The sequence below is a fragment of the Pinus tabuliformis genome, chromosome Q (assembly GCF_031772625.1).
Source record: "Pinus tabuliformis cultivar Carrire ecotype Pingquan chromosome Q, CPIR1, whole genome shotgun sequence".
NCBI classification, from domain to species: Eukaryota; Viridiplantae; Streptophyta; class Pinopsida; order Pinales; family Pinaceae; genus Pinus; species Pinus tabuliformis.
In genome coordinates, this window is record NC_142296.1 from 898,746,411 (window position 1) to 898,762,548 (window position 16,138).

Genomic DNA, 16,138 nt, shown 5'->3' on the forward strand with positions numbered 1-16,138 from the left:
GCATCGATCCATCCTCATCCCTGAGCCAGCCAGGGAAAAAAAGGGGTAGAAAATCTAGGCTCTCTGCGGCCCAAGTCCAGGCTATCTTCGATGTGGCAGATGGGAAGCAACTTTCAATCACAGGGGCACTTAGAGCAGTGCAAAGCCCCGCCTCTGCCTTAAAATGATAATTACCTCATGGAACTGTAGGGGTTTAGCCAGTAAACCCAAAAAATTGTCTCTTAGGGAGTTAGTGATGAACTCTAAGGCGGATGTTCTCCTTCTTCAGGAGACTCTGGGGAAAGGGGAGGACATTGAATCAATGCTTAACGCACTTCTTCCAGGATGCACTTTTACAACCATGGATTCTGACGGCCACTCGGGAGGTTTGGCTGTTGGAATCAGAGAAGGTAAAATTAAGATCTGGAACCGATGGGGAATGAAGCAGGTGATGGGGATAGAGTGTCAGTCCACAGAATTCGAATTTCCCTTAACTATCATTAATATTTATGGGCCGTGTCAAGGAAGGATTCCCTTCTGGAACGGCTTGATGGAGAAATCGCTTGTGAAGAATAACTATATGGTGATGGGAGGAGATCTAAACTTCTCATTAGGAAGAGCGGAAGCCTGGGGCCCTGCTGCAAGAGAGGATCCGCAATCAGATTTCTTTATGAATCTATTAGCCTCAAACAACCTCATAGAAGCAAATCTCATCAAGCTGAAACCAACTTGGAGGAACAGAAGAGTAGGAGAAGCCAGGGTGGCGAAGAGATTAGATCGATTCTTAATTAATGAGGCTTTATCTGCTGCAATTCCTTTATTCAGGCAATGGGTAGAAGAAGGGGGTCCTTCGGACCATTTTCCGATATATCTTGAGCTCTCCAAAGCCCCCTCAAAACCTCCAGCTCCATTCAAATTCAATGCTTCCTGGCTTCAAGAAGAATCCTACAACAAACTGTTCCAAGAAATATGGATACATCCTGCCAGAGGATCACAAGAGAATAAAGGATTCTTATTTATGGAAAATCTCAAAAGATTGAAAAAGGCAACAATTTTATGGGCAAAGGACAGAAAACTAAAGCAGAATGAGGACCTATCCAAGATAAACGAGGAACTCCAAAAGCTTGAAAGCATAGAGGCGAATGGATATGCGACACATGAATCAAAGGAGAAAATTGTAGCTCTGGAAAAGCACAAGAATCAAATCCTGTTGGCAAAAGAGGAAGAATGGAGACTTAAGAGTAGAGCAATCTGGCTCAAAGCAGGGGATGACAACACCAGTTTCTTCCATAACTATGCAAAAGGAAGGAAGAGCGCAAACACCATCTGGCACTTAAAGACCGAAGAAGGAAGGGAGGCTAAGACCTTTGAAGCTCTTTCAACCCTTGGGGTGAACCATTTCCAATCCTTATACAAAGACAATGGTGAGATCACCATTGCGGAAGTCATCCAAACTGCGCAATGCTTTCACAGATATGTGGAGGAGGAAGAAGCGGACCTCCTTATGGATCCTGTTACGAAGGAGGAAGTGGAAGGTGTCATAAAATCCATGGCAAAAGAGAAAAGCCCCGGACCGGATGGTTGGTCAGTAGAGCTATTCTCGCACTTCTTTGAGCAGATAGGAGAAGAAATCACAGAAGTAGTGGAGGAGTCAAGATCAAAGGGAGAAATTTATAGTCCTTTCAATGCAACCTTCATTGCTCTCATTCCAAAAAAGGAAGCCCCGGAATCTTTCGAGGACTTTAGACCTATTTCCTTATGCAACAGTATTTATAAAATAATTGCAAAAGTGATAGCTCTCAGGATCAAACCAATTCTATCTCACCTGAACAATTTGGGTTCCTGAATGGGAGACAAATTCATGAAGCAATAGGGGTGGCTCAGGAGGTCCTTCACAGTGTGAAGATGAAAAATAAGAAGGGAGCTGTAATCAAAATTGATTTATCAAAGGCCTACGACAGGATAAACTGGTCATACATCCGCCTGCTCCTAACGCACCTCGGCTTCAAAGTGGACTTCATCAGATGGATCATGGGGTGTATCACAGATGTTAGTTATGCAATCCTCATAAATGGAGCTGCCACCCCTTTTTTCAAAGGACAAAAAGGGTTGAGGCAAGGATGCCCTTTGTCCCCCTTGTTATTCCTCTTAGTGGCTGAAGGCCTAAGCCAGCTGATTCATAAAAGCAGAAGGGAAGGCAAGATAAAAGGTATAGAGGCAGCAGTAAATCTGTTCATATCTCACCTTCTCTTTGTAGATGATATTCTGGTCTTTACTAACGGCTCCATAAATGAATTAAAGGAGTTAAAAAATATCTTTGAACTCTTTTTGAAAGCTACCGGAATGCAGATCAATCCCAGGAAATCACAAATCATAGTGGAAGGACTAAACAGACAAGAAAAGGAGCAGTTCAGCTTTTATTTTCCATATGAAATGTGCAACATGGTCTCTCCGTTTAAGTATCTGGGATTCTGGTTGAAGCCAAATGATTACAGGAAGGAGGACTGGTCTTGGCTAATTGCAAAGATTGAAGCTAGAATCAGCCACTGGAGCTTTAAATGGCTTTCCAGAGCAGGGAGATTGACCCTGATAAAATCTGTGTTACTAGCCATCCCAGTTTACTGGGCAGCTTTAACATGGGTCCCTAAAGGTGTGCTGGAGAAAATTAGGAGAATCTGTAGCAGATTTTTGTGGGCAGGATCAAAAGAAACTTCGGTTCTCCCTTGGGTTGCCTGGGAGAAAGTGGCGAGACCAAAAGACTGGGGCGGTTGGGGGATAAAAAGCCTGCCTGACTTCAGACTTTCATTGGCAGCTAAATCAGGGTGGCGCCTCATTAAGATGGAAAATCTCTGGACTAGAATGGTTAAAAGAAAATATATAGATCCAACTCCTCTGGAAGTTTGGATCAGGAACCCAGTCAAGAGCCAAAAGAACGTGCCGGCAATCTGGAAAGCAACTCTGGAGTCTTTTAAAGTGATCGAACAAGGTCTAGCATGGAAGGTTGGGAACGGCGAAAAGGTAAAGATAGGAAAGGATCCCTGGGTCGGTTGTAATGAAAACCATGCCCTTTCCCCTGGACTGGTTCAGTAGTTAGAGGATAAAGGGTTTCTTTACCTAAGTCAAGTGGCAAATCCAGGCTCTCCATCCATCTGGGGTCAAGCTTGGAAGAATGGAGAAGAATTGGAACTGGAGCAAAGATGGTGGAATGAATGGAGAGTATTTACTCAGGAACTCTTCAGATCAAATGTTCGGCTGAGTGATAGACAGGATGAGTTAATTTGGGCACACGCAGACTCCGGGGAATATGCTCCAAAGAGTGGATATATTTTCTTTATGTCAAGGAAAGGATGGGGAAATCCGGAGTGGTGGTCAAAACAGCTATGGAAACTTAAGAGCCCCCCAAAGTCAAAAATTCTTTTCTGGTGCATTTTAAAAAGTAAAATCCCAACTTGGGACATCCTGCAGACCAGATTCATGCACGGGCCTGGGAGATGCACCTTGTGCAAATCAGAAGCAGAATCTATAAGCCACCTTTTCCTAAAGTGCCAAGAAGCTATTAAAATATGGGGCGAGGTAGGAAATCTCTTGAACAAAAAGCTTGAATGGGAAGGTAACAATGTGCAAGAAGCTTGGCAGAAGTGGTGGCACTCTCATCCAAACGGGAATCTGCGTAACCTCCCTCTCATCATTAGTTGGGGCATTTGGATAGCCAGGAACAGGAGTATTTTCCAGGATAAGGGAACACCCATAGCTATCACAGCAATTCAGATCACTGCCATCTTTTCCAGTATTCTCGAACCTAAGGAAGCCCACTCCCAAAGAAACGTTCCAGAATTGCAGATCACAGAAGGAATCCCCTGGGCTTTCTTCGATGGTGCATCTCAAAACAATAAAGCAGGAGCAGGCCTAGTCATCAACGAAACCCCATCTCATGTCCTAAAAGCTTCTGTGGGACTAGGAACAGGCTCTAATAACTTTGTTGAACTGCTTGCACTGAAATTCCTTATATGTTGGCTCATTCAAAGGCGCACCCTCACAATTCAAATTTTTGGGGACTCCCAAAACGTGATCAGATGGGTAAATGGTCAAAGTACTTGCAGCAATCAATTATTAAAACAAATCCTGGGAGAAGTTCTGAGACTTAAATCTTATTTTAACAGTTTCTCTCTACGCCACATTTTCAGGGAAAGGAATGACACAGCGGATAAGCTTTCTAAAGACGGTCTACAACAGGATTTGGGCAGCTGGAAGATTGTAGAAGAGGACCAAGGCCATATCAGAAGATCAGAACAGCCGCCCTATAATCAGTCTATCTAATACTCTGGCAGGAATTTTTTGTTACTTTACACTTTTCAAAATTTTTGTAATTATATACAATCATAAAACCATATCAGCAACGGCAATTCGGCTATTAAAACTCTTTATTCGGGTGACGGGCTGTTTTCCTCTACGTTGAGGAGGCCCGGCTCGCTGGAAAATATTTTTTGAACAGTCCTCCGTTTTTAGTAAAAGAACGACGGTTAAAAGGTACCTCGGTTCAGAGGTTAACAGATCAGCTTCAGCACTATACAGGGAACAGGTGTATGCATAAGACAGCAATTTTTTGTAAAACAGTCATGACAATCTCTCAGATTGATAAGTGATGCATCAGCATTTGCAATGTAAACTTTTTATAATCTTAATAAAAAGTTTCGTTTTTTCCTTTGGAAAAAAAATGATGAAACTCTTTTTTCAAATTTGAAAGTAAAAACTGACAACGAAGGTATATCTTCAATTTTTCATTGAAATAACATTAAAATTCTTTTTATTATAATAAAATTTGAATATTTATTTATATTAATGTAGGTAGGGTTTTATCTCTAATTTTGCGCGATATACATTGTTGTAAGTTTTTAGTCCCTGCCGACGACTATATGCGATCGATCGATCGCTGACCGTTCGTTGACCGACTAACATTATAACCTAAGTCGAACCAAATTTTTGGGGTGGAAAGGTTTTGGGGTCTTATTACGGGCTTTGCATCGTTCGAGGTGAATGCGTCTGTAAGGAATTAAGTGGCTGGTACCAGATGGCATGCTTCGGCTCAATGTTTGACGTTAGTGCGGTACACCTGGGGACTAGCATGGCGCTGTTGTGTCGGCATGTTAGGGTTTATCATTTTAGTAGAAGCTGGGAGAGTGTTCTGTTTAACCCCTGTGGAACGAGCTGCCAAAGCTGCAGTTTGCCAAAGCTGCGAGTTTGGCAAACTTCTCTCTGCGGAACGACCTGCGAGTTTCCTGTGCATTTGCTGCAAAAGCCTCTGCGGAACGACCTGCGAGTTTCCTGTGCATTTGCTGCAAAAGCGGATGTTAGGGTTTATCATTTTAGTGGAAGCTGGGAGAGCATTCTGTTTAACCCTTCTCTCTGCGGAACGACCATCGAGTTTCCTGTGCATTGTTGCAAAAGCGCGTTACCTGCTTTCAAGTCGAGGTTAGAATCGGCGACTCTGAATATCGAATAGTTTTGGTGGTTAAATGTTCAAATGTAAATTAGGGGAAGCATTGCGAATGGCTGGTGTGTTTATTATCGAGGTAACGGAAATTAGCTATGTTATTGCAGGTTGGACCTGTTTAAGAGTTGTTGAATCGGCTAGGGTTTATCATTTTAGTGGAAGCTGAGACAGCGTTCTGTTTAGCCCTTACGCGGAACGACCTGCGAGTTTCCTCTGCATTTGCTGCAAAAGCGCGTTATCTGCTTTCAAGTCCAGGTAAGAATCGCCATGGGTGCTGTCTTGAAAAGCCTGTAATGAGAAATAACTCTTCCTTTGATATGCATGTCGCCGACTGTGAATATCGAATAGTTTTGGTGGTTAAATCCACAAATGTAAATTAGTGGAACCATTGCGAATGGGTGTTGTGTTTATTTGGGTATTTGTTCGCTAAAAATGTTTATTTAGGGTTTTTGGCCAAAGCCATCCTAACTGAAAATGGCAGGCTCAGGGCGTTGAATTTAGTAGCTGGGAGTTTGCTGTTCAAAAGAGTTTTATTTAGGGTTTTTGGCCAAAGCCAAATGAAAAATCGCCGAGCATAAGAGTTTCATTTTCCTAAGTGAAAATCGCAGGCTCAGGGCGTTGAATTTTCAAGTGTTTTGTCCGACCATACCCAATTGGGTTTATTCGTAAAATATGTAGGCTTCTGTAGCTAAATATCGATTGGCTTAAACATGTTATGATTCCATAAATAATACCAGTATTTGGATTTAAAGGAACCAGGGTTTAGGGCAAACAACTGAGGTGAAACAACTGAAAAATAATAATAGATATGCGTGTATTCTGTCCTGATTTTATGCTTTTGGTTCGAATTGACTTCTGCTGCCAGTGCTCTTTACAATGATATATTACTTATGTTTTAGAATGGAAGTAACAGTTGACAAATGACTCGTATAACGAAATAAGTTTCATCACCTGTTCTGGTTTGCACTTTGACCTTTAATAACTGTAGGAGATTTGCATAGTGTATATTATTGCTCACTCAAAGACTAGCATCATTGTTTGCTTCCAAATCGAAGAGTAATTTTTATTTGGCCTCGTACCATATATGCAAGAATGAAATTGCTTTCCATAAGTGATTTTTATTGCGCTTTTCAGAAAGTAAAAATATCTGAAATTCCTTCTGTAATGCCGAGCCATACGACATGCGAGTCCTTTTCAACACAGACGGATGTACATTCCCACGCCTACATAGGTACATCAGTAAGCTGGAGTATGTATGTGCCGCATATTGCCTTTTTAATGGAATGTATTATGGTTTGGAGAAAGGAATAAATACCTGCAAGTATTTTTCCAGGGGCTTGTGCAGACTTCGTTAACCAATTTCGTCATTTCCACATTTCTTGTTTTTGCGTGGGAGTGTGAGGATTTTTACACAAGTTGTCTTGTTTCTTCGAAGCCGAAAAGTATCAAAGATCTAGAAGTTTCTACGGCGTTTCCGTGGCTGTTCGAAACTTTAGAACAATTCAGATCGGTGGAAATTTATACGAATTGAGCGAAGTCTGGCCAGCTTTAGCTGAAGAAACCATTGGTACAGGGTTGTAGGGTTTCTTTTTTCTTCTTTTCGGGTGAAACTATGATTCTTGGTACAGATCGAGCGGCAATCTTTTGTAATTTGAACTGTTTTTGCACATGAAGATCTAAATAAATTAGGGTTCATGAGTATTTAGATTGAAGCTTGAAATTAGTGTTAAATGATTTTGCAAATAAAATCCTTATGCTTTCAGTGTTCTAATTATCTTTTTCTCTTAATAGTTCCTCCTGGTATTTCTTCTGCTATTTCAAAATACATATTTGTGCCATAGTCCGGGTAAACCCTGTAGTTGAGAAGGGGTCATTCCGCATAACCATTTTGTACTTTTATCATCCATGACAAAGTGGATGTATTGTGATCATGTTAATTGGCGTCAGTGCCGCAGACAACTTGAATTGGCATATGTTTCAACTTTCCAGTTTCAGAGCACTTCATATAATTAATTAAGGAATTATTCTCGATTCTAATGATTTGTACTATCTTATGTTGGTAAAGTATATCTTAACTTTAAGGTACAATGTTAGACAAATAGTTGACCATGTTAAAGTTAGATGTCAATTTACACTGGAAGTCTTGTTAATAGCAATATTATATTTTTTATTATTAATATTATAAAAAAGTGATTATTATGTGTTTACATTAATATTAATATTAATATTATTAATTATTATAATCATAACAATAATATTATTTGAGATGATCCCAACAAGTAGAAGTTGGGTAATGCATCCAACTAGCTCCGTATAATGATGTATCAAGACATTTTGTCTATTTAACCCTTAGATTAAAATATCATGTTAGCTAGATATAACCAGATTGGTTCTGATATGATGTTCAGCTACCTTATTCTCCTCAGAGAGAAAAAATAATTTTATTATGAAAACAAAATTACATTTACTATATATGTTTCTGCATTTCACAGATATCCTTAAGCATAGGAAGTGATAAAAGTATCGCTGAGAAGATATCTTGCTTCATAAACAGTTTTCAAAAATGTCAATATGACAGCCCTATCATAGTCATTCTAACATATATCACAACTTTGAAACCAGTTTTGTCTCATAAGAAATTAGCTCCTAGATATGTCCATAAACAGTCCCATAAAAAAATATACATATAGAGATATCCTTAAGCATAGGAAGTGATAAAAGTATGGCTAGAAAGATATCTTGCTTCATAAACAGTTTTCAAAAATGTCAATATGACAGCCCTATCATGGTCATTCTGACATATATCGCAGGTTTGAAACCAGTTTTGTCTCTTAAAAAATTAGCTCCTAGATATGTTCATAAACAGTCCCATAAAAAAATATACATATAGATATTCACATTTAAACAGTCCCATGATTATATGAAAAGTGTGTCAAGACATTCCATGAGCTGCCCTTCCACTTTCTTTTGAATGATCCAAGCTCGTGCTTCCAAGTGTAATCTAGCTTTTGACAGTCCATCAGTTTCCATGTTCCTGTCTTTGTAGACATGTTGAAAGATAATGTGTTAAATACTCTATTCAAGCAAGTTGAATCTCCTCAAATATAGGCTGAAATTTATAATTATCCAATGAATTTGTTCCATTCATCCAATTCACCACAATTTGTGAATCATCAAAGATCTGTAATTTTTGGGCATCTTTTTTCAGGTGCCACAATTGGCAACAGTCTTGGGACAATTTTCTCAGGCAGATTGTTGTTGTGTTTGCCAAAGCTGTCCTTTGAACATATTACATGTTAATCATTTATATGAATCATACCTCCAGCATCACATAATGATGGATCTTCTTGACAAGCCTTATGGAAGTACGCTTATGCACTACTCGTATCTGCTTCTCAATGCCTTGTTTGGGTTCCTTGATCCTTGAATTCTGTTTAGATCCATATAGTATAACCATACTCTCATACCGAATAGCAGGAAACTTTTTACCTTGAAATATATTGGAGTTGCAACCTAGCACAAATTGGAGACAATACTTTTTATATTTTGACAGTTGAATTGCTGCACCACTTATGTAAAACTCATAAATAGCCTGAGAGTTATTTTATTTCACAAATGCTGTTGACAATGATGTTAACTTTCAGAAATATTCTTAAAGTTATGCTGCATTTCTTCATTTTGTCTTTCCATTGCTTCCTTTTGTTAACTTGCACAAATATTCTTAAAGTTATGCTCCATTTTTTCATTATGTCTTTGCATTGTTTCCATTTCCAATTTCTTTGTTATTTATAAATATGGCTTCTTGCTACAAATTTGATATTTGTTTAGCAACATAATGCAATAGCCTATTTTTTTAATATATATATATTTTGTTCAAAACAATCATCTTCACTTTTTGCTAACTTCATCAATATTTTTTGCAAAGCTGTACAAGACAATTGCAAATGATGGAAGAAATAATAGATGTTGACAATTACAAATTCAGATTGCAATGCATTTTGCCTGAGAACATTGATATTGTATTAAAAAGAAATGGTCTTTTTAGACTAAATGCATTTTCATATACTGTAGGAGATTGTCTATTTGACTCATTCGAAATGCTTCTACATTTTCGTTATACTTCAAATGAATTGCGAAATGGGTTAATAGACCACTTTCTTTTTTGCTTAAAGAACAATGACGTTGAAGCAATACAGTCATATGAGTATGAACTAGCACCTGACTTCCTATACGAGTTACATGGTGTTAATGATATTGGTACATATCTTCATAAAATGCGTTGTTCTGCATCTACAAATATAAAGGAGTCTGACCGAGGTTTATGGGGTGATACCTTTTGCATACGTTGGTTAGCTAAATGGCTAGATATATCAATTGCAGTTTGGTCATTGACAAGAAAAACGAGATATTTTCTCTTTAATCAACATGAAAATGCAATTCCATATTGCATTCTCTTTCATAATGCAAATCCTGTTAGTGGTCATTATGAACCATTGGTTTACCAAAAGTTTCCAATTTGCATTTGCAACCAGTCTAATATCTACCTGTCACCTATTTGCAAAGATATTGAAAGCCATTGGATGCATATTGCAAATAATATGCTTTTAAACGGACTAACAATTGCAAAGCAAGTGACATCTAATTGTGGTGACGGTCTCTTTAATGCAATTTGCTATTTAGTAGTTGTTTAGTCAATTTAGTGTTGTCTAAATTGCTATCATAAATTGTCAACTCGGGGCTCGTAAGCTGATGAAGTGAAGGTGTACAATATATACTTAAGTAACCTCTTAGATCTTTTTGTCGTTTGGGGGTGTTGTGATCAATTTAACTTCCTAAGATGGAGTGATGATTTTATAAACAAATGAGTGATTTGTGTGTGTATGATGGTTTCTAAATGAGTGAGTGTGTGTAAATGGTGGCTTCTAACTACTTTTGGAACTTGCAAAGAAAGAGCTTGAAAGAAATAACTTGAAATGAAACTGAAAGCAAAGCATAAAAACCACTTTCTAATGGCACTAGTCACTACTCATGCTGCTGCAATAAAAAGGTAAGAAAAACCACTTTAAAGACCAATTATAATGTTCATCTCTTCCTAACACTCTACTTCCAACATATAGTACTATGTGAAACACGATTAAGAAGTAGTTAGATATAAGTCTAAAAAGTAATCAAGCTCTAAGATGACAAATTATAACACCACTGTGCCTCTCTCCAACATTCTGCTTCCAACATACATTGTAATGTGTAACAAGTGAAGAAAGAGTTAGTGATATAAGTCAAAAACTACTCAAAGCAAGCTGTGATTTATTAGTATTCTGATCTCTTAAAGATGAACAACTTATGATAAGGAGACCATCAATATGTTAGCATACAACTTGAGAAACTAAACTAGAAATCAAGCTAGAAAAACAGAATAAAGGCAGCAACTATGAATATGACAACTGAAAATACCATTAGAGATAAAGCAAATACAACAAAGACACACAATCTCGGGCTAACACCTGCAGAAAATAATCCTGATCAGTTAAAGTAAATGTTGGAAATGAGATGACAGTGAAAGTAAATCAAAACTGTACATGTATTAAAGAAAAGGAAAATTGCTGAATTCAAAAGAAGGAAATGGCAAGAACATAAAGGTAAATTTACTGTACAAAGGCTGTTATGAATGGGGGCCCTCCATCCACAAAACCCAAGGAAAGATCAGCTACTTGAAGGAGTCAAAACAGCACAGTCTTCTATTAACTCATATGTAGAAATTACAGTAAAAAGTGCTGAAACAGCAGCTTCAAAACGGAGTTTCTGTACACACTAAAATTGTAGCAATTACATAAACAAAGCAACTAAAAACTAATCCTTAAGCGTGCGCAGACGCTGGATTTTATAGGCGTATGAACAACTGCCTACTGCGTAAAACATGAAACTAGAAATTAACTGACAGTCATGCTAATTAAATGGTACAGCAACACGTAAACAGGTCCGTGTGTTATCTGGAGGGTACAGTCGTCATGGAGGTTGAATCCAAGGTTGGATCCTGTCTCCCATAACCTGCATAGCGTGGAGGAATCGCCATCTGGAGTGGCGTGACCTATCAGCTCACGCAGCACTGTTTGAGTTGGCTTTGTTGACCGGAGGTGTGCGTGGCGTTGCTGACCGAACCAATAGCATAGGAACCTTTAACACCTTCATTCCCACGTGCCCATGTGATTCATTTTTCAAAATGACACGTGGAACATAGAGATCAATGAAAAGGCTGCGGAATGACTAGATAGCTGCGGAATTGCTGAATGGCTGCGGAATTGCCAGACAGCTGCGGAATCTTTGTGCATATGTCAAAAATCTAGACAAACAGTCAAACATTAACAAAGTTAACCAATCATGCTTAAAGACATCAAATGTAATGATCTGGATAGGTTTATGAGGAAAATAGGGCAAAAGAGAGGGATAAGTGAGGAAAAGTTGTAGGTAATGATAGATAATTAGGTGCAAGTTAGAGGCTCTACATACCCCCACTACGAGGGTGTTGCATGTCCTCATGCAACGAAAACATTGTTTAATCCACCTACTGAGATGCCTCTGCTAGGACATCTAGTCTTCTCCTCTTCCTCTGTGTAGCCACATTGACTCTTGGTTTCCTCACCAAGCATCTGAATTTTAAATTGACCAAAGCTCTGCTTAGCTTCCTGCATTTTTTCTTTAGCTTTCTGTTCTCCTTGTGCCAAAGGCCCAAATGAAGCATTGTATTATTGTGGACCATTTTGTCCACTTTACCTTGTTCCTTTAATGCTTCATTCTCTTGTGTGATGTGGCGGTTTAAAACTTCAAGCTCAAAAATTTCTTGTTTAAGTGAGTGAACTTGCTGTTCAAGAGGTAGAACAGTGCTTGGACCAGCAGCAGCTTGTTCTAATGTCTCCAAGTAGTTATATACTCTCTGCTGATCTGGGTCAATCTCTGGTGACCTCTTTGGACTAGGCTCATGCTCAAATTCGATTTCATGCTCCTGTTGAAAAGGGCTTTCCTCTCGTGGAGGAGTAACCTCAACATGTGGTGGCCTTGCCTCAAAGTCAAGTCTTGTAGCAACCTTTTCAGGTGTGCTCAAGTCAATAAAGAGTGACTCTTTGTTCTTTGTGGCCCCCACTTTGCTTTGTAGCCTGCTGCTCCTCCTCACGGTGGTGATGCTCTGTTTTTCCTTTTGTTGCTTCTGCTTTTGTTTTTGCATCTTCTTGGAAAGGGCAGCCTCATGAAATTGGGCCAATCTATGTGCCAATGGCTGAGTGTCCTCTTCACTGGAATTTTCAGGAGTAAGGTAGGTTTCTTGGGCTATAGCTTTTCCTTTATCCTTCTTTTGTCTCTTCCTACTCTCCTTTTTCTTTTGAGCAGCCTCTTGTACAATTTCTTGCAGGGTTTCTGTAATGATTTCTTGGGTTGTTTGGTCAATATCTACAGCAAGCTCAGGGTCAATTTCTTCCTCAGAGTTATGGGCAGCAATTTCTTCTTCAACAAGGTCTTGGACAGTTTCTTCTTGGACAACAATTTCAGGGACAGTTTCTACTTGGACAGCAATTTCTGGGGTAACCTCTTCTCTTCTTCTTCTTCTACTCTTTCTGGGCACTTTAGGTGAACTACCAGAGGCTTCTCCTGCCTCTTGGAAGTGGTTCCTCACAAGAAATCTTTCCCATGTATCCCTTTTGGCCTTTAACTGTTCTTCAATTAGCATTTTGACAAGCCCGTGATGGTATAAATGTGGCTCAATATTATTTATGTTTCTTTGGACTGTTGAGCACATTTTTCTAAGGCTAGATAGTAGAAAATAAGGAAGATTAATGTCATGCTCACCCATGAAATGCATCATAATTTTAGCATGGTAAACATACAAAATTCCGAATCTTCCTTCACATGTAAAGAATTTCTGTACTAACAGAAGCAAAGCTGTCCATTCTTCTTTGACAAGACTAACAGGGATTCCCTTTTTAAAAATACTAGTGTCCATACCTGGATTTTTAAATATTTGCTTCCATTCCTGGTCTTCCACTGATCGATTCTTGAACCACCTTTCCCCAGTTTGAGGTAATGAAATTGCTTGTGCTAAACTGCCTTCTGTAACTGTAAATTTCAGATCTCCAATCTCCACTTTGTTGTCTTTGAAAGAACGAGCAAAAGCCTTTGTGACTTCCTTATGGTATCCCTTGAATTTTTGAATGAACTGGAGCCATTTGGCCTTTTGCAAAGCGTCTTTAGTTTGGGGATAGCCTTCTAAAAATTTAGAGCCCTCAGGCTCTGCCCTCAATAGCTTACCCATCAGCTCTCTGGCTGCCTTAACAGCACAGTTTTAACACTTGGTGAAAGAGTTATACGGGAGAAAAGTGTTTGAACAGTGGGTTTACGGCTACAGCAAAATAGCTGTGATGCACTTACAACAGTGGTCAAGGTTTTAGTGGAGAAATGAGAAGAAAATGAAACAGAGAGTGCTTACGGTGGTCAGAATAGTGAATAAGACAGAGCAGTGAAGAACAATGGAAATGAGGGAGTGAATCAACAGCGGGAATGGAATTATGTATGCGTAGGAGGGTTACGAGTAATGGGTGAAAACGGTTAAATCCCATAGACGTCGGTCATTGGTGTACATCTGGCTGCGGAATTATAACTCAGGGTGTCGTAGTACAGTTGTATACGTCACTCTGGTACGAGAGTTTTAATGAAAGAGCAGCCGTGTTTGGGTTTGAATCTGTAATGAGTAGGAACCGTTATGGATGAGGGTTACGTGGATTTTCGGTCGAGGAGTGGAAGGATTTTGCAATCATTACATTAGGTGCCTCAAAACATAATCCGAAAACCATGCATAATGATATAACTGTTGGTCAGAAATTAGAACATACCTTGTGTATCCGCATCTTGATTCCTTTTGCTCATATGATGCTAACCTTTAATTGTTTATTGCTGCTACATGACCTTGCCTTCTAATAATGCTGGTGATTTTTTTCTGACTGCAGATTTCTTCTTGAAACAGAGTGTATTTTTTATGTGCAGGCACAGAGTGTATCGGCTGCGGAATTGTGATATTGGCTGCGGAATTGGCTCCTAGCTGTGGAAATTGCAGCAACACTTTTCTGCCTGCACAAAGAGGATTAAAACAACTTTGACTGAATGGAATAGTCCTGAGAGGGACTTTATTGGTGAAAATGAGATGGAATGAATGGACTGAAAGAAAATGAGATGGAATGAAAATGATGAAATGGATGAGATGGATAGGAAAAGAAGAGAAAATATAAAGCGTCAGGTGACCCTGATTTTCACCTCATATTTTCTGCATAAGACTGCCAATCCAAGATTGGTTTTCAGGCTTATACGAGAGATTTTTTTCTTCTTCTTCTTTTTTTCTTTTTTTTTTTTTTTTTTTTTTTTTTTTAACTGAAAGAAACAAAGATCAGGCTGATGGAGGAGAAGAATTCTTCTCCACTAGCCTCATTGCAGAATCTTCTTGGAACAACTTAACAAATTCCTCTCTTGAGAGTGGCTTATGGTAGACTTTCAATCTATGGCCATTCACAATGAGAGGAGTCTGAAGCTCATCAATGGTCTTCACTCGAACTGCTCCATTTTTAAAGACTTCATCAATCTCATATGGCCCAAGCCAATGAGTTTGAAATTTTCCTTTGAAGTCCTTAAATTTGAAATCAAACAATAGTGCCCAATCTCCTTTCTGAAACTTTCTTTCTTTGATGTGTCGATCATGCCATTTAGTTCTTTGGTGCTGAACTAGATCAGTCCTTAGAATTGCATCTTGTCTTATTTCATCTAGTTCATTTAGCTGGTCCATTCTGTGTGTTTGAGCTTCTGATAGGCTCATCCCCAATTGAACTGCCATCTTGAAGGTCTTGATTTGGAACTCAATGGGGAGCAGGACTTCCTTCCCATAAACAAGTTCATAGGGAGAATGTCCTGTTGTGTTTCTCCATGTAGTTCTATAGGCCCATAAGGCTTCAGGAAGCCTTTCCGCCCAATCTCTTCTATGAAGATGAACAGTCTTTGTGATGATGCCCTCAAGGACTTTATTGGTAGATTCCACTTGACCATTTGATTACGGATGGTATGGAGTAGATGTTCTATGCTTGATCTTGTATTCCTCCATCAGCTTCTCCATCAATTTAGATGTAAATTGGCTTCCTTGATCTGTCACAATTTCTCTTGGGACACCAAAACGAGTAAAAATATCCTCAAAAAGAAATTGAACAACTGAATTTTCAGTGGCAGAAGGCAATGCCTTGGCTTCTACCCACTTAGTAACATAATCAGTGCAAACCAATATATACTTCTTTTGCCTAGATGGTGGATTAATAGGTCCAACGAAATCTAGAGCCCATTTCTCAAAGGGTTTGATGCATACCTGTGGCTGTAGTGGCATTTCATTTGAAGGAGTTGGTCTCCCAACTCTTTGGCAGCTGTCACACCTTCTAACATACTGCTTTGCATCTTTAAAGAGAGAAGGCCAATAATATCCTAAAGAAAGGATTTTATAGGCTATCCTCTTGTCAGCAAAGTGTCCGCCGCATGGTTCATCATGACATGCCTTAAGGATGTCAGGCATTTCATCTTCCCGAACACACCTTCTGATCATACGATCTGGCCCTGTTTTGAACAATTCATTAGAAATCCAAGAATAATGTGAACTCT

General features: G+C 39.1%; 1 protein-coding gene across 1 annotated transcript; it reads left to right on the forward strand.

The window, feature by feature from the left end:
- Positions 1-3,453: 3,453 nt before the first annotated feature.
- LOC149222368 (uncharacterized) lies at positions 3,454-4,296 on the forward strand. Its single transcript, XM_089387577.1, has one exon. It carries the CDS (start codon positions 3,454-3,456, stop codon positions 4,294-4,296), a length of 843 nt encoding a protein of 280 aa, XP_089243703.1.
- The last annotated feature ends 11,842 nt before the right edge of the window (positions 4,297-16,138 follow it).

What these genes read in the sequence shown, in the direction of transcription:
- LOC149222368 (XM_089387577.1), top strand. Translation starts at nt 3,454, where the DNA reads ATGCACGGGCCTGGGAGATGCACCTTGTGCAAATCAGAAGCAGAATCT.